General features: G+C 36.4%; 1 protein-coding gene across 3 annotated transcripts in view; it reads right to left on the bottom strand.

Moving 5' to 3' along the window:
* Nucleotides 1-1,402: 1,402 nt before the first annotated feature.
* The window catches only part of AP1AR (adaptor related protein complex 1 associated regulatory protein), a 44,140-nt gene continuing 18,689 nt past the window's right edge, over nt 1,403-26,853 (bottom strand). The window contains exons 2-10 of one of the 3 annotated variants that reach the window (XM_010389319.2): nt 21,860-21,908; nt 20,338-20,364; nt 16,930-16,955; nt 13,859-13,955; nt 11,666-11,764; nt 9,686-9,744; nt 8,942-9,015; nt 7,712-7,840; nt 1,403-6,289 (exon numbers count right to left, since the gene is read on the bottom strand). In XM_010389319.2, the coding sequence (XP_010387621.1) occupies nt 6,024-6,289; nt 7,712-7,840; nt 8,942-9,015; nt 9,686-9,744; nt 11,666-11,764; nt 13,859-13,955; nt 16,930-16,955; nt 20,338-20,364; nt 21,860-21,908 (826 nt within the window). In that variant the 3' untranslated portion in view covers nt 1,403-6,023. The remainder of the gene's footprint in view (nt 6,290-7,711; nt 7,841-8,941; nt 9,016-9,685; nt 9,745-11,665; nt 11,765-13,858; nt 13,956-16,929; nt 16,956-20,337; nt 20,365-21,859; nt 21,909-26,853) is intronic. The other 2 variants (XM_030919510.1, XM_030919506.1) reach the window with 2 other exon arrangements.

The following is a 26,853-nucleotide window of genomic DNA, read 5'->3' as shown; positions in this document are numbered from 1 at the left end:
CGAAACTATCAAGAGTTTCCATTTCAGGTGGTGACCAAGATGAGCCCTATGGAAAGTGTGGGTGGAATTTAATGGGCTTCTAGTTGGTATGAGTTGTCCTCAGATCCAACCTATTCAACCTGCATGAAAATACTTATTTGTCCTTTACCTCTTAAGCAATGAACTTAGGGCTGGGAGCACTGGTGAAGAAACTGGGATGGCAGTAGTTTCAGCTTTGTTGCTGGTTTCATAATTTTGTTGCTGATGGAAGGCTACCAAGGGACTAGAGATGAACCAGTTTGGCCCTGCTTAGTGGCATCAGTGAAATAACTGCTTGAAAGGCCCAAATCAAGACAGTAACTTCTTTATTTTTTTCAGACTACTCAAGTGCAGTAGTCAGAAGGGGGAAAAAGAGTAGAACAAGAAATTCAATCTGTAACTGACTATGAACAATCAACTGAGCTAACTCAACAGTGACATTTCAAAACAGAAAACTTCTGAGTTTAGACAGTCACAATAAGGTGTGACAATGAAATTTCTCCTTAGTTCAAAGTGCCTTTTTATAATAATACCACTTTCGGCATCTTGAAAGTTTTTTAATCCTCCAAAGTTAGGTTAGACACATTCTTTTTTTTTTTTGAGTCAGAGTTTCACTCTTGTTGCCCAGGCTGGAGTGCAATGGCACAATCTCGGCTCACTGCAACCTCCGCCTCCCGGGTTCAAGCAATTCTCCTGCCTCAGCCTCCCGAGGAGCTGGGATTACAGGCATGCTCCACCACGCCCAGCTAATTTTGTATTTTTAGTAGAGACGGGGTTTCTCCATGTTGGTCAGGCTGATCTTGAACTCCCAACCTCAGGTGATCTGCCCGCCTCAGCCTCCCAAAGTGCTGGGATTACAGGCATGAGCCACCGCGCCCACCCAGGTTAGACACATTCTTTTTAATAGCTAAGCAAAAAAATCCCCTGAAGCCCCCCAAACTCTCAAAACAATACTGACCTAATTTCTACCAGAAAGAATTGTACAGTGTTGAGTGTGGGCTCTGAGTCATACTGCTTGGGTTTATCGACCATTCCTGTAATTTGACATAACTCAGATTCCTCTTTTGAAAAACAAGGATTAAATAGTGCTTCCTTCATAGGGTCTCTGTGAATATTAACTGAGATACAGTATGTAGTCTCCTTACCACAGCGTTTACACACAGTATGTGTTCCTCTGAGTAGCACGGGGCAGAGTTAGGTCCTCATTTTTAATGGTCTCATATAAGATTTCTGAACTACAGAGGACATTATCTGGGTAGGAGGAAAAAAATCTTTAAATTTGAAATAATAATACTCATACAATTTATTTTGATATCATTTTCCAAATTTAATTTCATGTTTCACCTTTAATATTTCCTAAGGATTCAAGAATCAGATGCAGGGATTCTGTTTCTCTCTGTTTTAGATGTTATTGTTGTTGTTTTATATTTAGGATTTCAATGTGGAATCTCAGATTTCTTTTGTAAACTCCTTTACTGTCAGATAATTAACCAGAAATACTAAATAAATTAAGATGGGAAAACACTATATATTTAATATAAAATCTTTTTTAGATGTCTGTATTCTCAAGAAATTATGATTAGGACATATTTACATAGTTAAATGAAACCTCTGGCCTCTGCTAGAAAAATGTATTTCTCTATCGAAAAAAAAAAGCAGGTATAATCCCAAAATACATCATTTCAAAAGTTCTAGTGTTACCAGTGGTGAGTATGGGCAGGCTCCATAGTCCTTGATCTTTGTCTTCTTGGGAGAAAGAATTCAGCCAAGAGACAAGTATATTTAAGGCAGAAACAAGAGTTTATTGAAGCAAAAAAAAGTACATTTGGATGGAACCAAGGGGCACGTCAAAAGATTGAGCACCCAGCCTGACCTTTGTCTTAGGGCTCTAGAGGTTTATTATTTCCTATTTTTTTCTCCCTGTCTCTTCCCCTCCCTGTATGTGCAGTGGTTTGCCAGTATCTGGGAGGGCCTTTTGGTGGTTGAAGTTATGCACATGCTCTCTTAAGGCAATTTTCCCTTACTGGGCTAGCGCCCACCTGCCTCTGTCATTTTGCCCCTTACTGTGCATGCCTGAACATGCCCCCAGAGGAAGGCCAAACTCTGTCATCTTATATTCTTATTGGGAAGTTGTTGCCCATGAGCTCAAGATGTCTCCCGTTAGATTTTCCCCTCCCTGTCACCAGCCCTGACATTCTTTGTGGCCCTGTCCTGCCCTGTTCATATCTGCCTACCTACTCTAAAACTAGTATCTTAAATAAAAACCCTTCTATAACTTCACATCCCCTTCCAGCTACCCCATTTCTCTGCTCTTTTCAAGTTGTCTGCATTAGCTGTTCTTTATTCCTCATCCCCAACTCCCCAGTTTCCATCCCTTCATTTGTATAACTGTCCCCAAATGCAACTAAAGCAGCGGACCTCTTTTCAAAGCATTTGCTATTGTTGAGCCCTCCGATTTCCTGGCCCCTGTGACACTATGCTCTGGTTCCTGCATTTCTCCTGTATCTGTTTCTTTTGGCTGTTTCACTACCCCCAACTTCTAAATGTCAACACTTAGTTGAGCTTCTCTATGTGCTCCCCTGGGGTAAACTCAGCTGGTTTAATGACTTAAAATACCATTTTCCTACTAATGACTCCCAAACTTGAACCTAGACCTCTTTCTTGGGCTGCAGACATATATCCCATCACCAACTTGACATCTTCATCCAATTATCTTATAAACACCTCAAAGTTAACTTTTCAAATAGAACTCTTTCATTTTCCCCCCTTTCCCAAACCTGTTTCTCCCATTACATTTATTAAGTCAAATCAGAACCAAGAAGTTACAGTTAAGGGCACTTGCAGCTACTAGGCTGGCTCTCAGACATCTATAGATTTGGCCAGTAGGGAGACAATGAGTCCAAATAGATTGAGACAGTTTATTATTTACAGACAGCAAAACCAGCATCAGCATGGAGTCAGCTCCCTGTATCCCTGGTCCTTAGGGATGTCCCTGGATGACACTGAACCAAGGGGACAAGATGACAGATGACAAGTATAAATAGCTCTGTTGTTGAGGAGCCAACTCTAAGCTGTAGCTAAACATTTTAATAGTCGGTATCTGTACCTGAATGAGAGTAAGGTCACTGGAAACCAGTTGGATGAGAAATTGCCTCATGGCAGCCTTTTGTAAGATAGGGAGGTATTTTGCAAGATAAATGGCCCTTTGACAGCTCCTTTACGATGGCCTATCTTGCCATGGAGGATCCAGAGAGGATCACGACGTTTTTCTACCAAGACCTGTGTCAGACTGTAGTTGAGTTTTGCCTACGTCGACTATGTGAAGTGAGCAAGGTAGCCACGGCACCGTGCCAGATGTGTTACCCTACAGTAGTATCTGATTCTACCCCTTTCTTTAGTCTTATATCCAACTCACCAGAAAATCCTGATGCTTCTGCCTCTAAAATCTGCTCTGCCTTTTCAAAGCCATTGTAAACCCAAGGCACACTATATTCCACTAGGAATACTATACATCCACTCTTGCCTTCTTACAATCCATTCTCTACACAGCAACTAAAGCAATCTTTTGAAAATGTGTATATGATGACTGTACATCCTTGCTTACAAAAAATGTCAGTAGCTTTCTATTACACATCAAATAAAACTCATTCTTGGCCTACAAGGTCTTGCATCATCTAGCCCTTAACTACCACTCCAGTATCATCTCATACCACTCTTCTCCCTCACTCGTGATGCTTCATTCCCAGTGGTCTTTTTATTCACAGAACATAACAAACCCACCTCAGGTACTCTGTACTTGCTGTACCCTTTGCTGATAAGATGCTTCACACCAGGCTTTTTTACTTGACTGGTTCCTGCTTAACAATTAGGTTTTAGCCAAGTTAACAATGAAAACTTAAAACAATTAAGTTTTAGCCAAGGTATCTCCTCAGAGAGGATTCTCCTGACCTATGAGAAGTAGTCAATTGGCCCCCAGTTACTCTCTCTCCTATAATCTTGTATATTTTCTAACTGTGACCTGTGATTTTCTTACATATATGTTTACTTATTATTGTCTATCTCTCTCACCAGAATGGTAAGCAAAGAGCAGAGACCTTACATGTCTTTGTACTTCTATGTCCCTAACACCCACCAGACACAGTTCCAATATTAATATTATTCCAATATTTGCTGAATAAATTATTTCTAGTACTTTTTATAAACACAAAATGTTAACTTTTTTTAACAGTTAAAACACATTTTCAAGTTTAGTTCCATCTTGCTTTCTTAATTTACTTCTTTTTGTCTTCACATCAGATTTAATAAAATAATTACAAGTCAGGAATCAGAATACCTGCATATTTATGGAGTAAAACCAGTAACAGTCAAATAACTTACTACCTTTAAGTGTAAAAATGTGTTTATTCACAACCATTTGTAAATTACCATTTGTTACCATTCCTTCAAAAAATTCTTTATGAACAAAAAGCCAAGAAAAATTACAATAGTAGCTTATGCCAAACCAAAAATATACATCTGATGTATACAAACTTTAAAAAGCATTAACACAGGCAATGTGAATATAGATTACCTTAAAAATATTTCCAAGACACAGCTACAACTTAAGACATATAAATAATGGCATTACCTAATGTATTATATTTACATATTTAAAGTATCATATTAATTTCTATGAAATAAAAAAGGAGATAAAACTACAGATGTCATTGCTTAGCAGTTCAAATATTGAAAGGGCCACATGATTTTTTTTTTAAGTACAGCAAGAACTTTAGGTTACTATTTATATCTGGACCTTCCTATATTTATAAGAACATGCACTGTCATTGTTGCAAGAGAAAAAAAAATTAAAAACATTAAGGAAAAACCAAAAAACAGTTTGCTTACTAAAATCATACCAAATCCTCAGCAAAATCAAGGAAAGCAATTGTGGAGTGTTTTCTATTCCTGGCGTTTTAAATTGACACATACATTTTAGAGAAAAGAACAGCTGATTGTCTATAAAAAAATGCAGTTATAGATATTGATATGCTTAGTTCTATCCCATTAAAGCACCTTGTACTACAAGGTAAACGAAAGCTTAATAAAATCAATGGAGCCTTTCATACCAGAAAGGATTTTATTTGAAATACCCGTATTACCTTTTTAGATTTTCCTTTCTTAAATCATGCAGAGAATATGTTCTGCGTAAAATCTAAGATCATTCATTGGAAATATAGAATTTTTAAAAAATAATGGCACCTAAAAACCTAATACTATATATCAATTAAAGTCAATATAGTGGCATGTAAAATGAAGTGGAAAAAACTATATATATATATATATATCTTCTTAAGTATTATTTTTTATTATTACCAACTTGAAATGTCCAAACTCTGAAGGGTTATTTTTATATTATCTTTTGTTCAGATTGAATCAACATTATCATACTAGGACATGTAAATAAGGACATGTAATGCTGATACTTCTGCATTTCTTAGAGTCATCTACTCAAATCAACTGTACTTACTATTAGATAATAAAATCCAAAGAAGTCATAGAAATAAATAATGCTGGAAAAGGGAACACTATTCTAAATCTGAATCTGACAATCCCTCCTCATGCTTCCTTCACATCTGCTGAGAATTAACAAAAAAAGTCTTAATGTTTTCATAGTTAGACAATGAATAGGCTTCATAAATCATTCAAAGTAAAATTAATTTAAAAAATGGAAAGTGGAAATCTACAATAGTAAACAGAAATGCTATAAATAAAAGACTTAAATTTAATTGGTAACATGACAGGACCATTAAATTGGTCTTGAAAAGCAGAAGGCAGATGATGAAATTGCACTTAATTCTGTATCAGTTCAGATCCTATCATCCCTACTCCTTTCTAATAAAATAAGCATTTACAACATGGTTTCTTACACATCTCCCTTACAAAAAGGCTCAGCACAATCACTTATACATTCTAGTTGGTTTTTAACATTTGGTCATAACTGATAAACAAGGTCACACAATTTTACCCTATCGAGTCTGTTGATCTGTGTCAGAATACCTAATGCCAGAATCAGACAGTTCTAATACAGGATTTACAAATCCAGAATACTCGGAATTTCCATTATCATCCATTTCGGCACTAACAAAATCATTCTCCCACTCCAGCCCATTGGAATCATCAGAGGCTGATGTAGGATTACTTCCAGTCTTCTTGTTGCTATACTTAAGTGCTGCCCGTAGAATGTCTTCCTCTGTTTTGGAACGTTCTCTCATTGGAAGCATTCTATTCATTCCTATGATTTGAACAGAGTTTTTAGAAATCTCAGAACAGATAATAAAGCTATATTTAAAAACTTCCAAGTTTAGCAATATAGTTTTTATTTAACTATCAGACTTGATGTGTGAATTAAAGACCCAGTCCCATGGAGGTCTTCTTAAGGGAGCTTGTTAGGGTCTAACCCTGAAGTATGCCTCAGATAAAAATAAATATTAACAGTCACCAAAGGGCAGTTTTGATGCATCATTTATTATCTGATAGGATGAAATTCCTGAAGAGTCATAAATAAAACAGAATGGATGGAGGATTTCAATTGCTATTAGTCTTATATGGCCAAGTTAGTATGTCCGCCAAAGTCCTTTCCTACCCACATAATTTCATTTCCCAGAGAATGACAGTCACTTTAATGATAACATGTACTTTTCCAGCATTTAGTAGGCTCCAGTTAATGTTATATACATGTCACAGATATGAACTGATTTAATCCCCAACAACTCTATGGAGTACAGTACTATCATTATTCTCATTCTGTAGTTCAGCTAACTGGGACAGAAAGGCTAAGTGATTTGGGTAATGTCACATAGCTAAACAGTGGTGAAGCAAGAATTTTAATCCATTCAATCTGGCTCCAAAGTCTGTGGTCTTATGCTCTTCCGACTCTACCAAACAGAGGAGAGACGTTTCTATGGGAAACTGTTCTAGATCTAATTCGAAACAAAATGAAATTGGTAAAGTGAAAGTGTCAATAATCTTGAAAGGAAAAAAGAATGTCATTTTACTGGCAGAAGGAAGGGAGAGAGGACAGAAAAGAAGTTTGAATCTGTAAGTACAGAATCAACATTGGTAACAGAATTAAAATCTAGGATTCGCAAAGAGATTGTAATATTCCTAGACACATTTAATGATTTTCTTTTTTGACCTTGAAGATCAGATCCCACCATAAAAGAACATTTAAATCTGTATAACCGTTGTCTGTCACTCCTGAAAAATCACCAGGACTCAACCCAGTAACACAAGTTATTTCTATAGATATGATAAAAATATGAGCTAGATACTAATATAATTTTGTAGATTTGTATCTGGTGAATTTGTTTCTGTGGATTTATTTTTAAGAGAAGTTATATTTAACTTCCGGCTTTAGAATGTCCACAAGGGGGTAGTAATCATTCATACCGAGTAATGTCATGGGCTTGGATTACAAAACCTTAAAGAAATTAACATTTATTTTCTAAATCTAAAGATACATTAAAAATTAAGGAATTTTCTAAACATTTTTATCAACAGTGATAATCACCATACAATAACAGTCTAAAAAGTGTTTATATGATTTTTCAAGGGCTTGAATTTATTTCCATTTAAATAAAGACCAAGGTAGATTTATATAAATCAACACAGATTACGTTAAATTTTTCAGGTAAAATTGTGAATTATAAAATACCTTCTTCATCTTCCCACTCTAGATCTAAGGATGTGCTGTCGTCATTTCCACTAGTTGATTTAGTTTTGGTCATTAAATCACAACTGCTTTCTGTATTTGGTGTCAAAACTGTAGCATCTGATGAGAGTCCTAGAGTATACACGAAATACAACTGAATACTCTCATCTACTCTTCTACCACAACAGCCATTTTATTTTGTAACAATTATCTCTCTCTAAATATTATTATTACTTTTAGCTTCATAAGAAATAATTCTGGGCCGGGCGCGGTGGCTCAAGCCTGTAATCCCAGCACTTTGGGAGGCCGAGACGGGCGGATCACAAGGTCAGGAGATCGAGACCATCCTAGCTAATACGGTGAAACCCCGTCTCTACTAAAGAATACAAAAAACTAGCCGGGCGAAGAGGCGGGCGCCTGTAGTCCCAGCTACTTGGGAGGCGGAGGCAGGAGAATGGCGTGAACCTGGGAGGCGGAGCTTGCAGTGAGCTGAGATCCTGCCACCGCACTCCAGCCTGGGCGACAGAGCCAGACTCCGTCTCAAAAAAAAAAAAAAAAAAAAAAAGAAATAATTCTGGAAATCATTTTATTGGTAAGTTTCTGTTAGGAACAGTATAAGAAACTTTTCTCTCTTTTTTTTTTTTTTTGGCCATCTAAGCATAGCAAACATGCAAATTTAAGTGATTATAAACTTTTCAAATATGGTGAACTCTAGATAATATTTTTAACAGTCAATTACAAAGGGGCACAAAAAAAGGATGAACAAGAAAGATAAAAAGCAACCTATATTTTCAAAAGGACCCACTACTATACTATGCTTCCACTATTGGGAAGCATATGAGTTTTTGCTTTTGAAACTTGAGGAAATATTTTAATCTTATAAGTCTATTTGTAATAAGTAAAAAACAAGTACACTTTTCTATTACTTCCTCCCATCTTTCCTTTCTTTTTTTTTTTGGAAAGGGAAGGGTTAGGATCACAGTAGAAATGGAAAAAGGAGTGCTTGACTCCCTATATGGATCTACAGAAACAGTCTGAGATTTTTCTTTGCTCCAACTTATTTTTAAAAAGAAAAGATGAGGTTGTATAATTAATGACTACCTAGGAAACTGACCTATCTGGGAATTACAAATTTAAGAACAGAAAGTTATTCTACAGAAACAGAGCCAGAATCTCTACTTATCTGTTTACTGTGGCATAAAAAAAGTACAGAAAATACTTTAAAAAACTTACTACTACTTCGAAAAACTTCATACTGTGACTTTATATTTCTCAAACAAGATTCAAACTCATCTTCTGGTCCTGAACTGTAATAAAAGTGAAATAATTTTTTAATATATTCATGATAGATGCAATATAACAAATATTTAAGCTAATGATGGCATTTTGGCTTGAAGACCTATGTCATACAAATTCATAACTGCTGTACAATTAGAATAACCTATATGAAAATAGTTCTTAATTTTCTTAATACTAGCATGAAACTGAAAATAAGATGATTTTGGTTAATCCTGAAATCCAATCTCCAAAGCTTAGCCATAAGTCCAACTTTACAATAATGAAGCATGAACAAAATTCTTTGAACGAGTAGTGATACTTGTGGAAATGTGACACTGAAATATCTCTTCCAAAAAATGACCACACATAAACTTTATTGTAAGAAAGAGAGGGACTAAGGAAAACACAAACAACTAAGGTATAAATAACTCACCCAAAGACTTTCAGCTATGGTATTACATCTATATGGGAAATGAGACCACTCTTAAAAATGCAATAAAGTCAGTTTAAATGAATAATAATCATGTTTCAATTTAAATGCTCTCAGTATTCTTCCAAGGCAATGTCTTTTAGAAGGAGTAATTTTTAGGGAACACATAAACATGAATACGTATATACACATCTCGAGGTGAACAATGCTCTACGTAGCAATAAAATGTTCTACCACAAAGAGAAGGAGGCATATGTTTCATTATTTACCTTTGATATTCTCCATTGTTGGAAGGATGATACTGCTGCACAATTCTCTGCCTTTCTTGCTTTGGAAACATAATGTAATAAAAAAAAAATCACTCTGTTGTAAAATTATGTATTTTAAAACCACTCATGCAATACCAAAAAGTATTTTTTTTCTAGTTTCTAAAAAAAAAAAAAAGTTATTCTGTTGACATATTTTTCCTTAAATCCACCACTATTCAATTCTATATCCCCTTATTTATGGGAATAATTTTTCTGAATTTATCCATGTATAATCCAGAAGTGGCCAGAATATTCATAGTGTTATTTAAAAAAAAACTTTTTTTAAACAGATATGTATTGATATTCTTAACATTCTTAGTATACCCAAGAACTTTCAACCTATTGGAAAAATGAGGAGCAGGAAAGGAATAGTTAAAACAATACAAGAAGTTCTATTCTGGGTGAAATAAGTAGCAATAAAACAACAGATTTATAAGATCTGGCTGAGTTGACTCAGAAATAATAAAAGCAATTGACTAAGATTTAGAAGAACTGTCAGAGTTGTCGCTCTGATAGCTATTAGCTATGTATTCCTGGCATGGCCTTTACCTACTGTTCCTTCATCTATAAATTACAGATAGCTGTATTACTGCTCTAGCAAGCTCAGGGTTACCATGAAAATCAAATGATTGGTGGGTGTCTGTGTATGTTTGTGTGTCAGTATGTACTGTATAGACTGTAATGTGTTCCTATATCAAATATTTAAACCAGGGTAGGAAAAACTCAGAGAACCCTGGAAATCACCCATATGGATCCTGCATATGGAATGCTTTGTCTTTAAAAGGGAAGCAGTAGATAATCTATTACAGTAAAAAGAGTGCCTATATGATAACCAGAAAAATACTTTTCTTAGTAGAAGGTAAAAGTTAAAAACTTGTTCATTATTTAGAACTGACTTAAAAAGCAAAGATATTCCTTCATATAATCTGCTAAAACAGCAGAGAGAAAAAAAAAATGAAGGGAACGAGGGGGGAAGGACACAGTTCACACAGAAATCATGTAACAGTATGATACACATGATATTTCAGTTTCTTTAAGTTTTACAATGTGACATGATCTTTATACTACTTCAATTAACACTACAGAGGTGAATCCAAACAGGTAAAATATGGAGGAAGATATTAAGGATACTGGCTAAGCACTGTTGTGCTTGAACTTGGGCTCTGGCCCTTATTAACTGTAGGATCTCAAGCAAGTTACAAAACATATCCTACTCTCAGTTTTCTCATTTGTAAAAAAGGGATTAAAAATACTATCTCATAAGATTGTTGTGAGGATTAAATAAGGTAAAACACTGCTGCTCCTGACAGTTAGGTTCCATAAATGTTACTTATAGTTGCCAGACATTATGGTAATGCAGCATGGTAAGATACGGTAAATCTGCTGCCTTCCCTGATAATATATCAAAGATTTCTCAAGACCCAAACTCCCAATCTCCCAAGGACACAAGAATAGAGATGAGAAGCAAATAATAATCTTATGGGGCAAAACAGCACAGTTTATCCAGTTCCAGGGAATAAAATAAATTCTAGCAATTGAAGAAACTGTTAAAAAAAAAAAAAAACCCTCACAAAACAAAATGCTTTGCCAATTATATTTAAAGGCTAGTTTGGCAACATTTTCCCTCTAAGAGTACATTTAATTTTTCCGAAAGAATACTGAGTTTTATAGCACTAAAATTCATCTTTAGGATAAACAGGAATCAACATTTGCTAATCTAAAGCTAAATAGCACTGAGCATCAACCATGTAATCTGATATTATTTCTAGCTGTTAAAGACTGACTAATTTGCCTTGAAAATTCTTAAGAATATATGGGTAAATACATTCGTTGTTAAACAAGAAGTCCTTGAGAATAGGAAAAAAAAGTCCCAACTAAGATTGGTTAGAGCAAATAAGGAGAAAAGCAACCCTAATATATGCTGGGGTCTTTTCCCCTCACCTCCAAGAGCTTTCGCTGCTTTGCTGCCCTGGCTGCTTCACGCTGTGCAGCGTATAAAGCTTCTTCTTCTAGTCTTAACTTCTCTTCTTGTAAGGCTAACTGTACATGAACAAAACAATAAGGATTAACAAAAATCAGAACCTGTCTAACTGCTCTAAAAATAAAATGCTTCTATTTATAAAACAAAAAATAAATTATTAAAAAATAATTGATCTCTACAAAGCGTAACAGAATTGAAATGTTTGCAACTGTTTGTTTAAATTGCTTCTTTTACAAAATAACCCAAAGGATATAAAACACATTACAGGATTCTTTAGAAATTGAGTCATGAAGCAGTAGCATCTACTCTGTATAAAGTATTTCTTTAGAATATGCAGTGATCTTCATTTTAAACAATCATTCCAACACCTATCACCCTCACTAGTTGGACAGTTTTGGCCCTCATAAATCCAGTACCTTTAAGATCAATTACATCACTGTTGACCAAAGTGAACTCAGCTTTCACAAAATTCATGTTTTGTCATCTAATTAACATCAATGCACGTCTCCTTAATTTTATTACTATCAAACTATCAAAAAATTACTTTCAAATGTACGTTCTTGCCATTCCTAAGAGCACGCAAACTGCTTTAGTAGTATCTATTGCATGTTAAAGTTAACTTGAAAATCAAATTTCAACATAAATTTTTCTCTTTAGACTATTAACAGCTACTGTACAGTTTGTTAATGCTTTGGAAATCACTAATTGGTCCTAAACATACTTTTCTTTTTGAGACAGGGTGTTATTCTGTCACCCAGGCTGTAGTACCATGGCACCAACACTGCAGCCTTGACCTCCTGGGCTCAAGCCATTCTCCCACCTCGGCCTCCAGAGTAGCTGGGACTATAGGCGTGCACCACCACCCCAGGTGAATTTTTGTATTTCTTGCAGAAATGAGGCCTTGCCAAGTTGCTCAGGCTGGTTTTTAACTCCTGGACTCAAGTAATCTGCCCATCTTGGCCTCCAAAGTGCTGGGACTACAGGCATGAGCCACCATACCCAATTTAAACAGACAAATATATGTATATGTATGTATGTATGTGTGTGTATTAATTTTTTTTCTGAGACAGGGTCTTGCTCTGTCACCCAGGCTGGTGTAGTGGTTTCCCTTCAACCTCCCATAGCCTTGAGGATCCTGGGCTCAAGCAATCTTCCCACTTCAGCCTCCTTAGTAGCTGGGATTACAGGTGCATGCTACCATGCCCGGCTAATTTTTGTATTTTTTTTTTTTAGAGATAGGTTTTCAGCATGTTGCCCAGGCTGGTCTCAAATTCCTGGCCTTAAGTGATCTGTCCACCTCGGTCTCCTAAAGTGCTGGAACTACGGCCACCATGCCTGGTCTTCAACAGAAAAATTTTAAATGTGCAGTGGAATGTGAATAATTCCATTTAGTTTAGTGGGTGCAAAACAGTAATTATAGGCCATTTCCACAAACACATTAAATAACTTTAACACTTACGATTATCAGTACTTAGTTCTCTGAGAACAAATACACCCACCAAGACAAAAAACTCTTCAAAAAACCACTTATTGTGAAACAGGGTAATTTTTTAAAAATTTGCTTTTTGTTGTTGTTTCCTTTTTGAGACAGGGTCTCACTCTGTTGCCCAGGATGGAGTGTAATGGCATGATCTTGGCTCACTGCAGCCTTGACCTCTCTGGCTCAAGCAATCCTCCCACCTCAGCCTCCCAAGTAGCTGGGACCACAGGCGTGCACCCCCATACCAAGCTAATTTTGTATTTTTTGTAGAGATGGGGCTTTGCCATGTTGCTCAGGCTGGTCTCCACTTCTTGGGCTCAAGCAATGCACCTGCCTCGGCCACTCAACGTGCTGGGATTACAGGTCTCAGCCTGCTCTAAAAGTTGGTTTTAAGTATCAAGGTGCATATTCTTGCCAGAGTTCCTACTTTGTGAATTAAGAAATTGTTTTTAAAAGAATGTACTATCTCCATTTTTTGGCAGCATATGATTTCTGATAAATTAAGCCAAACTCAAAGAAATTATAATAGGCTGGAATGATTTTTTTAACTTTTAAATCATATTCATCTGTATATATCTAAATATAGGTTCAATGACTCTACAGAATATATTATCTAATGACAACTCTCTCCTTTATGATAACATGTACTTAAGCAATATAAAAGACTATTCACCTCTTTTTGAATTTTCCTATCAAGATCTTTTTGTTTTTCGGCAATGGAATCATAATGCCTTTCTCTTAGGTCAACAATTTCTTCCTCAGTAAGAGGCCTAGAGAAAAAAAAAGGGAGGAGAAAAAGAAAAAACAAAAACTTCTGATGAGTCTAAGTCCAAATAAAACACTCAAAAGCCAGTGAAATTCTCAAATTTTGCTGTTAAAAATGTTAAAGCAATTTGCCACAACTTCAATTGTTAAGAGTAAAAAGTATACATTCTAACATTTGCTATGACTAGTATATAAATTGGTGAGTTGATACAATATCAGAATAGTTTTTAAAGCACTACAGCCACCTTTTAAGAAATATGGATTTTATTTACCTTCATCTGGCTCTGCTTCAGCCATCTGACCTATGGGTATATACCCTAAACCATATCCCAAAATGCTCATCATAAAATACAGATGTCAGTACACTATTACACCCTGATCTCAGCCCTCATACCATTCTGGAACTCTTCTTAATCCTCCTAAATCACTCTGGCTTCCCCAGGCCCTTCATCCTTCCCTTTTCTTCCAGTCTGTCTGTCCCAATCATCTTCCGGCCTTGCTTTACTTACAACCAACATGGACACCAAGGCAGATCTGAACTACTTTCTTACCAACATACTCACCTTCTTGCACTCCTATCATTATTCCATATTCACTCAGTTTACTCACATTCTGACCCTGGGTCATTTCCATGATCAGCCCTTCCTGTTTCAGGCTGCTAGAGAAAACTGACATCAATTTGGCACTCGGCCCTCAGCAGTAGTCCTTTTACATACATGTGGCAACTCCTTCACATATCCTATACTACCAAATTAAAAATCTTCACATACTCAAGTTCCTTATTCATACTTTTTTTCTCTTAAAAGGCAATTTCACTCCACTTTAAGAAATGAGGAGTATCAACCATGAATCACCCCAACTTTGTGGCAACCCCCACTTACTTACATATATCCTTCCTATTCTCCTCACCATCCTCTAAAGAGGAATGTTCTTAACTTGTTTGGAGTCACCTACTACATTTACACTTTTGATTCATTCACCATTGAGTCCACCTCTCCTGCCCCACTCCAGAGAATTATCTGGGACCTTGTTCTATGAATTAGTACCTCTCTTTTACGTTTAACCTATTCCTTTTGTCTGTTTGCACCTCTCTTCCATGGGAAGGAAGAAAGGGAGGAAATGAGGGAGGGAGGGGGAAGGGAGGGAAGAACTAAGAAAAAAATCTCCATTTGACCTGTATCTATCTCAAGCTACTGCTCCCTCTTTCTTTCAGCCAAGTCCTGAAATTAAATGTATAATATCAATAGTCAGCACATCTAGCACTTACTATGTGCCTGGCTCTCTTCTAAATGTTTCACATATATTAACAAATTGTAATCTTCACAACAATCCTCCAAGGTAGCTGTAAGGATTATACATATGAGGGAAGTGAGAGGAAGACAGATTAAGAGTATGGCTAAGTCATATAGTATGTGGCAAAGCTAGAATCTGAACCCCAGGTAGTGTAGCTCTTATTCTTAACTACTCTTCTTCTCTTGCCTTCATGTCCTTACCTCCCATTCACTTGTCAACTCGCTGTAGTCTACCTCTGCTCCCATCACTCCAATAACTCTAGCAAAGGTAATCAATGGATGCTATGTTGCCAAATACAATGGACAATTGTAAGTCCTTATCTTACTACCTCGGTTTCATGGGACAGTTTCATTCCCATCTGTCTCCCCTCCCTTGGCTTCCCAAGCTCTCCTGGTTCTTCTTTTTGCCTACTACTTCTTGGTCATCTTCAGAATCCTCTTCTAGTGTCCGCCTAGTCAATCCTCAGATCACTGCTCTCTCACCATGCTCCACCTCTTCCCAGACCCCCACCTCAGTTAGGTGATCTTGGTAACTATCATGGTTAACTAGCCATTTATAGGTATTATCTCCTACTTCCGTCCCTCCAGCTCTAACTTCTGCTAGCCCTAGTTATATATTAGGGCTTTAAAATTTTTTCTTTGAAATACAACTGAAATAAAATGAAATATAGATTTTAAGTGTTCAGTTCATAAAGTTTTAATACTTGTATATACTCATGTAACTTCCACTGGAAGCAAGATATGTGACATTTCCATCACTTCACATACTTTCCTTGTGCCCCTTTACAATCAGTTCTCTCACTTCGCTTATGCAATTTCTTCTGTCTGGAATGTCCTCCTGCTCTGCCTGGATACTTAAGCACTAACCAACCCTTCAACAATCAACACCAGGTGTTATCCCCTTAAAAATGTCTTCTTGGATTTATCTCTCCAGACAAGAAGCTGTTTTGGACCAACAGCCTCTTCTCTACGGTTCCCTAGAATGTTCTATAATCACTATTTAATTGCTTTCCCTACCTCATATTGAAATTAGTCATCTCGAGAATCTATCTCCCAGACCAGGATGTTCTTTCTTCTAATGGAGAGACTATGTCTGATTTTTAAAATCCCAGTGTCTAGCACAGTGCTTGGCACATGACAGTTGCTTAATAAATGTTTGCTAAACTAAAAAAACTAAGGATTATATGTTCATAATGTAACACTGTATATGAAAATATTCTCTTGAAATTAAGAACGCTCTTTTGACTTAAAGATACTTAAGTAACATGCAATTTTAATAAAATATGTAAAAGCTGCTTAAATAATGATAGTACAAGGTTTTAGTTACTATTAAAAGATGTGAAAAAATTTAGAAGAACAAGTTTTAGAATGCATAAAGAAGGAAAGGGGTAATAAAGTTAAAAAATTTAAAAGAAATGTACTTATCAATACTAATGGTTTTAAGAAAACTAAAAAACATATAACAGGTACAACAGGAAAGCATCTAGGCACTTACATTAAATTCTTTAATATTCAAAACAGTCCTTTTGAGATATATTTGTCTCAATCTTATAGAAAGAAAAAACTAAAAGTTCTGAAATGTAAACTGCTTAATGTCTCAAAGTAAGCAAATGATAAAGCATGACTTCTTAAGAGTTTTCTTACAGTTCGCATAGAAGTTTTTTTTTTTTTTTTAACAAAGCCTTACCTATGACTGCTTCCTGGGCTCTCCCCCTGTACAAAAATTAATTAAACAATTAAAACAAATTAGCTAAATTCCATTTAAAGTAATCAATACAATTTTTATTCAGTCTAAATACTTTCAACTTACCCATTTTTATCAGAGTAAATACATTTCACTATTAAATATATTTCACTACTAAAAATACTTGAAACCAAAAGTTTTAAAAGTTTGCTACTTCTCCATAGCAAAATTTAGTTTACTATCTAGCTTAATTAAATAAAATCATTTGCTGGACATTTCTTAATTTTTTTTAAACAAATATTTGTTATATACCAAATGAACTGGGGTCAGGATGGTATTAGACAACATATTCTCTATGTTCTCATTTATATTAACAGTTGATCCTCACTTTTTTGCAGTTTCTGTATTTGCAAATTTGCTTACTTGGAAAATTTACTTGTAACCACAAAATCAATACTCTTTGAGCTTTCTTGGTTATTCAAGGACAGGCATGGAGCAGTAAAAATTTTGAGTTGCTCAGCAATGCACATTCCCAGATGAAGTAGAACAGGGCGACAGACACTCTGCTTTCTTGTTTCAGCTCTCATGCTATAAACAAGTGTCTTTTTTACAGTCTATTTAGTGCCACATTGTTTGCATTTTTGTGCTTTTTGGCTGGCGATTTCTGTTTAAAATGGCCTCCAAGTGTAGAATACTAAGTATTCCAGTGTTCCTAAAGGCCAAGAAAGCTATGATGTGCGTTATGGGGAAAATATGTGCGTTAGGTAAGCTTCACACAAGCATGAGTTTGTGCTACTGGCTGTGAGTTCAAAGTTAATGAATCAATAATATATGTTTAATACGGTATCTTACACAGAAACATACATCGAATGAGGCTATATACTGATTGATGAACACATTGTGATCAGAGGCTTGCAGGAACTTAACCCTGTATTTCCCCTGCAGTAATGCTTCAGCATTCACTAATTTAGCATTTACAGCAACTTTATCAAACATAATTACAATAATGAGCATCAACTTTTTGTTTTCTTTCACAAGGTTATGAAATTATCTGTAGTTTTTTCCTCCAAAGCAAAGCATAACTATTTTCAGGATTTATTCAGGTTTATGCCTACTTCTTACACATTTAAACTATTCATGTCTGAAAGCTAAAATATAATAGCAGGAATAAAAATCCAAATGGTCCACATTAGTTTAGAAAGTAGCACTACAGGCCGGGCGCGGTGGCTCAAGCCTGTAATCCCAGCACTTTGGGAGGCCGAGACGGGCGGATCACGAGGTCAGGAGATCGAGACCATCCTGGCTAACATGGTGAAACCCCGTCTCTACTAAAAATACAAAAAAAAAAAAAAAAAAACTAGCCGGGCGACGTGGCGGGCGCCTGTAGTCCCAGCTACTTGGGAGGCTGAGGCAGGAGAATGGCGTGAACCCGGGAGGCGGAGCTTGCAGTGAGCTGAGATCGGGCCACTGCACTCCAGTCTGGGCGGCAGAGCGAGACTCCGTCTCAAAAAAAAAAAAAAAAAAGAAAGTAGCACTACAAAACAAGATGACATTCAACTAAACCAAACACAAAATATGAAGTAAATGAGAGAGGAGAAGAGGGGTTAGCAAAAACAAAAGTAAACAAAAAAATCCCCAGCCAACCAAACAAAAAGCATCTTGGGAAAATACACGGAATCACCAGTTCTCTTGAAAAGTATTATGATGCTGGGATGAATTCTAATGGAGGCTGAAAGAACGCTTACTTTTAACACTTGTCAGATGCTTTAAAAATATCATGTCCAGGCCAGGCGCGGTGGCTCAAGCCTGTAATCCCAGCACTTTGGGAGGCCGAGACGGGCGGATTACGAGGTCAGGAGATCGAGACCATCCTGGCTAACACGGTGAAACCCCGTCTCTACTAAAAAAAAAAAAATACAAAAAATTAGCCGGGCGAGATGGCGGGCGCCTGTAGTCCCAGCTACTCGGGAGGCTGAGGCGAGAGAATGGCGTAAACCCGGGAGGCGGAGCTTGCAGTGAGCTGAGATCCGGCCACTGCACTCCAGCCTGGGCGACAGAGCGAGACTCCGTCTCAAAAAAAAAAAAAAAAAAAAAAAAAAAAATATATATATATATATATATATATATCATGTCCAGTGTTTGCTTAAACTTTTAAAGAGAAAGACATGAAGACAAAAGCGACCTTTGCAAAGGAAAAGTAAGTTCTATGAAATGGAATGATATTTTACTGGGAGAACAAACGGCTAAAATAGCTTCCAAAATGTGTCCTATCAGATGAAAAATATGTATTATTATTTTATAAAAGAATTTTTACCCACATTAATTTGGGAAGAGCTGAGTTGAACAAGTTTAAGTAATTCAGTTTAACAATAGTTTATCTCAGAACCTTTTACATGCTAATTTACATTCTAAGACTAGAATTCTATACATACTCGAGAAAGGCTGGACTAAAGAATATATTTTTAAAGGAAAAGATTAATACATTTTCTTCTTTCTCTAGAAAACAAAAATGACAAAGTGTCAACTTGCAGTGTTCTTCTAGACTAACCAATTTTCAAGATGTAGAAAGTAGACCCAGGGAGGTTAAGTAATTTGCAGAAACGTACACAATTAATTTAGTGAAGTTGCAAATTAGCATACAAACTAAAGTTCTAACTATACCAATGCATAAGAAATGCTTCTTAGCCTTTTGACTAAGGTCAAATGTTGAAATATACACCACATTTTGCTGATTATAAAATGCACTCCCTTCATATTTTTAACACTTCTATATTTGAGAAGCATCTTAAAACTTGCTGAGTTTTATGAGATGAAATGTAGAAAATCAACATAAAGAAAAACTGATAAAAGAGATGATGGCTAAAGTCAGAAACTGTAGAATAAATATGTATAAAATCTGACATCAGAATCTATGAAAACTATAAAGAATGGGCCTACTCCAAAGCTGGGTGAAGTGGTACACACCGATGGTCCCAGCTACTCAGCTGAGGCAGGAGGACTGCTCGAGCCCAGGAGTTTTAGTCCAGCCTGGGCAACATACTGAGATCTTGTCTCTTAAAAAGAAAACAACAGCAACAACAAGAAAACAAAGGGTCTACTCTGGATTGTGAAGTATTTTACCTACCTAATGGCAAGAGGTTAGAAATACTAGAAGTACAACTTTCTGAAGTTCCTCGGGTTTCTGTATAATGCTTTAAAACCTGTATGTGTGTATAGTGTATCTTAGTATTTGGAATTATTTTCTAATATAAATTAGTAAAACAAGGAAATAATAAAGAACTAAAAAGTAAAAATAAAAACTAGAAAATAAAAATTCTAAAACAAAAATAAAAATTGTAAACATAATTGTTAGAACTAATGAGATGATCAATGAGAAAAATACAAGTTTTGTACTATTATGGAAATACTTACTTCATCACTTTCTACTAGATTCTCAAACTGAAAGGACAAAAAAGTAAGTGTTAGGAGGAATATTTGTCTTAGGTATACACCTCGCAAGAAATTATGTTACTTTTTTCACTTAAAAATAATGTATCTTTATATTTTTAAGATATTTAATTCAAATGCCTCTTTAATACATCATTTCATTTGATATATTCAACAGTCCTAAAAATGGCCAAGGCAAGCATATACTATTTTAATTCATGACTTTCTATGAATGAAAATCAAACAGAATTATAGCAATTTTCTACATAAATCAGAACTAAAACTTTCATCTGAATTGAATATTTCATACAAGTATTTTCAGTCCATGCTACCAGAATATTCCACTTCACTTGACTTCAGAACAAATGTCATAAGAAGGAAAATTATTCAAGGAATGGGGACTAAAAGATACCCAAATAAGAATTTCCCAACACGTTTATATTCATCTATTCATTCATATAGTTATTTACTGAAAATCTACTAAATGGTCGTTACTATCCCCAAATACAATGTCTTTCTAGAGATAGGAATGTAAACAGTTTGATCATAATGTGATTAATACTATTATGTCAGTGACCTAATGAAAGCCATTACTATTATATCACTAAAATGTCTGCATTTTAAACATAAATAACTTGATAAGTAACTACCTGAAAGAAAAGGTGCTTTATTGTTAATACTGTTTGGTTTAAAGATTGAGAGGAAACAATGAATTCAAAAGGTTTAGAAAATTAAGGAATCTCTCTAAAAAGACAATAAAACTGTTAAAGTTATTATCTTTATCTTATTTTTATATTGGTTTGTGATTTTTAAATATCTAAATCCTGCCTTACACATTTCCTTATTAATACAGAAGGTCATGAAGTACAGTGTTCAAGCTTTGGAGCCAGGCAGTTTGGACTAGAATTTAGGTTTTGCCACTTACAGGTTGTGTAATATGGCCCAATTTCTCCACCTGTCTAAGCCTCTGATTTTTCATCCATGAAACAGGGTGACCACCACCTGTTTACAACAGAGTTGTGATAACATTCTTAATTTATATGGTGGAGTAGCTAGTTTATACAGTAGGTAAGGAATAAATGGTAGTTTCTATTATTATATTTTACATTCAAAGAAAAAGTGACTCGGTGATTCTGCTGTGGAGTTACTTAAACTCAACTTCCTGCTTTGTTTCTGGACTTTCCCGGCTGGGGCAGGCCAACCATCTCTCATTATACCCACTGCCCTAGTGAGCCACTATTACTGACAGAAGAGTACCTTCTCCCTCACTTATGTAGGGTGGGGGGGAAAAGCTATTAGAAAAACAGAACCATAATCCTCTGCAAACTTCTTCCTATTCATTCCTTCCCCACTGCTCCAACTCTTTCAATCTTCACTAACATGAATACTATTGAAACATAAACAGTTCATTCTAAATTTGGGTCCAGATCTTTCCCTCTTTACAACAAAAAGCCCCTTCTGCCTTTCTGCAGGCACTTTTAATCCAATCAAATTAATGACTACTTACCTCTATTGTTAAGTGCTCACCTCTTGAGCATGTTCTAAAATACTTGGATCTGGGAAGGAAAACAGAATAACTTTAAAAAACACAAATAACTCTATTGATTGAATTAATATAGTAGCATAAAAGCATTTATTTCCTCAAGAGCAACTTCAAAATCTCTAACATAGTTATATTTATAAAAAAAGAACAACAAAATTTATCTAAGGATATAAAAAGTCCAGATTTTTAAACTTCATTATGGCTTTGTTTAGTCAACTAATATTTCTTTCTATTGGTACTAATATTTACTGTAATAATTTACTGTATTTACTACATTGAGTAGAATACATTTTAACATGTATCTCATTATTTTTACTACATCAAGTACCTTGTCAAAAATACTGATGTGTTAAATAATATATAAAAATATGTTCTCAGTTTTGTTAAAAATACACAAAACATTAACTATCTAAAACATTCACCAAAAGGATATATGTCAATATGCTAAGAGTAGTTATCTTTGGTGGTGGAATCATGTATCTTTATTCAAGACTTTGTTATCTTCCCATGCCCTCACGAATACAAGAGAGAAACAATGCATATACATGTCAATGAAACAATCCATTACATTATTTTTTCCAACTAGGGCCAAATATTGACTTGAATCATTCTTTTCTGCCCCTATTAAACTTACATGTAGTCAAATAGGAATTTTCTTTATTATATCTTCTCCAAAGATATGTCTACATTCTAAATACTACAGCATCCAAGCTGGCTTCCCAGGACAGGGCCACTCACAGTCCTTTGTAACTGGAAGAGCCCGGAGATTGAGACTTTCAGTCAATGTGGCTCCTGTTACAGCTGCCAAAACTGATGGAGAACTCCATCCCTGTACAATGGGGATCCAAATGTACTAAGTGTTCCTAAAGCATCAGGATTCATGGACAGAAAGCACACTTTTAAGAAATAGGAAGAATCTTGGGGTTAGGACACATCAGAATTCGTGTGCTTTTCTTTCTTTTTTGGAGACAGGGTCTTACTCTGTCGCCCAGGCTGGAGTGCAGTGGCGCAATCCTAAGTCATTACAGCTTTGCACTCCTTGGCTCAAGTGATCCTCCTGCCTCAGCCTCCCCAGTAGCTAGTAAAACAGGCATGCACCACCATGCTTGGCCTCACTTATTTTTGTAGAGACGAAGTCTCAATATGTTACCCAGCCTGGTCTCAAACTCTTGGGCTCAAGTAATTCTGGGACTCCCAAAGTTCAGAATTCTTTGTATTATGTGTATGTGTGTGGATGAAGGTTTAGTGAAAGAGAATGTCATATCATGACTGAAGGAAAAAAAGAGCAATGAAATTATAGGAACTATTGTTCCTGCTATAATCTTTATCTGCTGATAGATGCAAATCTGTCTCATTGCCCACTAAGATCACTGGTAAAAAGCAAAGAATTTGGTATTACAATTCCACAGATGTCATGGAGTATATCCAACATAAATGCAGTACCCTTAATCTTCTATCTAGTGCCTCCACTCTTAATCTCTTCTTTATTTCTCAAACAAATACAGAAATGAGTTGAACCTTCAGTAGTAGCACTGGGTTCTGGGATTAGGATTCCTGCTTACGGTGCTATATGCTTCTCTCCCTGCAACCATCACTATCTTCCGTGAATGAAGAATCTGTCTCTGATTAATGTTTCCTCCTCCAGGTTTACTGAGTGGTACAGCTGAATAATTAGAAATAAAGCTCAGTAATACTATCAATAGGAGCCATCAGTATGACTTTTCTGCTGTGGCAAAGCCCAAAGCTAAGTAGAATACTGTCGAAACCAAGGTAACTGTTATACTACATTTATATTAGATGGCAGAACACCATGTTCTAGTCTAATCGTACATAGATAATACAAACTAACTTTAGTAGTAGGCAAAAGTGTTATCTGTTGTAAATGTCTCCCTTTTCTGTCCCCTCTATTCACAGCCAGCTATAGTGAGGACACTCATGTTCTCACATGACTCTGAATTCCTGAGTATCTGACTAAGCTAGAATCAGTCAATCCCTCACACCTCATTTGACTGATTCAGGGTTACACAGAAACTGAGCAGGGAGAGACAATATCCTTCTAAGAGCTCTAGAGAGTTGCTGGGGATTATGCTTTCTGACAACATGCAATGAGAGGAATGAACTAAACTGAAAGAGTGCTCTGACAGCATCAAAATCATCCCTAAGAACCAGATGCATCCCACCCTGCTCATGGTTTTTGGTTATTAGTTGAGAAACCTAACATCCCTATTATAAATGCTACCCTTTGCCTAAGATAGTTTTAACTGGGCTTCCGTCCCCACAAAATCCTGATTAATAAACATGAATATAAGTGATATGACAAGGGAGCAAATTAAGAATAGCAATACATAAAACAAGAGAAAAGCAAAATGTATTTGGGAAAAAATTCAAACTTTCCTTTTAAAATGGATTAGATTGATACTTTGCTCACAAAATGCGTATCTTGACTCCTACCACAATAAAAGCTAAGATTATACTGACAAAGTAAGTATTCAATTTGGCAAACTCAGGGGTAACGTTTTTATCAGGGGAGCTTTATCCTGTAACTTATCTGAAAATACCAGAAACATAATATGTGTATATTTCATGAATTAAGAGTTACTTATTCAAGTATGCTTGAATTATGTTTATTTGTTCAAACATTATTGATGACTGAATAGGACCCTCAGACATGTGATGCATTAAATTCAGTCACTGACATTTTGCCAACTTCCAGCCATATAAAACCATAACTTTTCACATACTTTTCTATATTGTATGTAATATATATTTTAAAAATAATTAGAAAATCAACTTTCTAATGGTCTGAAAGGACCATTTCAGATTTCGGAGAGCTGTTAAGAAATGAAAAATGAAAACTCAAATCTTTCCTATTATTGGATGCTTAAAAGCCTAGCAAATTTGGAATATACCTTTTGCAATATTTCCTATAATAAACTATCCTGACATTTTCTGTTCTTTCCTTCAGTTTTGTTCTCGATGAGGCTCTTGGCAATCAATCCTTCACTACTTGCTCCTAGGTAAGGATGAGAATATAAGTGAAGGGTAAGCGGAAGAACTGGGGAAATGAATGGAAGTACTCAACTATTCAACTTTAAGTCAAGTTTTATACTTTTATTTCATAAGTATTTATCAAGTGCTTCTCAAGTGCCTGGCACTGTTCTAGGTGCTGGCAATACAACTGTCAATAAACAGATAAAGGCCCTGCCACCTTGGAGCTAACAATTTGGGAATTAATGACAATAAACACCTAGATAAATGCATCAGATGATAGTAATTGCCATGAAAGAAAAGTACCTCATGCTGTTTTCCATAAAGTTTGTACTAATTCACATTCCCACCAACAGTGGCTAAGTGTTTGCTTTCCCCCACATCCTCGCTAACATCTACTGCTTTCTAACTTTTCAATAATGGCCATTCTGACTGGCACAAGATGGTATCTCACTATGCAATATATACAGGTAAAAAATCTGCAGTTGTACCCCATAAATCTATAAAAATTATATGTATCTTTTTTGAGACAGAGTCTCACTCTTACCCAGGCTGGAGTACAGTGACTGGATCTCAGCTCACTGTAACCTCCACCTCCCGGGTTCAAGCGATTCTCCTGCCTAAGCCTCCCAAATAGCCGGGATTACAGGTGTAAGATGGTATCTCACTATGCAATATATACAGGTAAGAAATCTGCAGTTGTACCCCCTAAATCTATAAAAATTATATATATATGGCCGGGCGCGGTGGCTCAAGCCTGTAATCCCAGCACTTTGGGAGGCCGAGACGGGCGGATCACGAGGTCAGGAGATCGAGACCATCCTGGCTAACACGGTGAAACCCCGTCTCTACTAAAAATACAAAAAAATAGCCGGGCGAGGTGGCGGGCGCCTGTAGTCCCAGCTACTGGGGAGGCTGAGGCAGGAGAATGGCGTAAACCCGGAGGCGGAGCTTGCAGTGAGCTGAGATCCGGCCACTGCACTCCAGCCCGGGGGACAGAGCAAGACTCCGTCTCAAAAAAAAAAAAAAAAAAAAAAAAAAAAAAAAAAAAAAAAAAAAAATTATATATATATATATATATTTCTTTTTCGAGACTATATATATTTCTTTTTCGAGACAGAGTCTCACTCTTACCCAGGCTGGAGTGCAGTGGCTGGATCTCGGCTCACTGCAACCTCCACCTCCCGGGTTCAAGCGATTCTCCTGCCTCAGCCTCCCAAGTAGCTGGGATTATAGGCACCCACCACCACATCTGGCTAATTTTTGTAATTTTAGTACAGACGGAGTTTCACTTTGGCCAGGCTGATCTCAAACTCCTCAGGTGATCTACCCACCTCGGCCTCCCAAAGTGTTGGGATTACAGGCGTGAGCCACTGCACCAAGCCTATACCTTTTTTTTTTTAATTTTAAGAAAAGTACCTTAGAGTGAGGATAGTGACTGGAGGAGGGATGTATTGTTATTTTATTTTATTATTTTATTTTATTTTATTTTTTGAGATGGAGTTTTGCTCTTGTTGCCCAGGCTGGAATGCAATGGTATGATCTTGACTCACCACAATCTCCGCCCACCAGGTTCAAGCGATTCTCCTGCATCAGCCTCTCCAGTAGCTGGGATTACAGGCATGCACCACCACACCTAGCTAATTTTTTGTATTTTTAGTAGAGACAGGGTTCTCCATGTTGGTCAGGCTGGTCTCGAACTCCCGACCTCAGGTGATCTGCCCACCTCAGCCTCCCAAAGTGCTGGGATTACAGGCGTGAGCCACCGCGCCCGACCAGGAGGTTATTTTATGTAGGGTGGTCAAGGCACACCTCTCGGTTAAAGCAAAAGCAGAACAAAGGCCCCAAGGAAATGAGGAAGCCAGCTAGACAGATATTTGGAGGAAAAGAATTCTAAACAGAGGAAAAGCAAAAGCAAACGCTCTGAGGCAAAACTCTACTCGGTACAATCTAAGAAAGTGAGAGGGTCA

The sequence above is a fragment of the Rhinopithecus roxellana genome, chromosome 2 (assembly GCF_007565055.1).
Source record: "Rhinopithecus roxellana isolate Shanxi Qingling chromosome 2, ASM756505v1, whole genome shotgun sequence".
In the NCBI taxonomy this organism is placed as follows: Eukaryota; Metazoa; Chordata; class Mammalia; order Primates; family Cercopithecidae; genus Rhinopithecus; species Rhinopithecus roxellana.
This window is presented reverse-complemented; position numbering and strand designations above follow the sequence as displayed.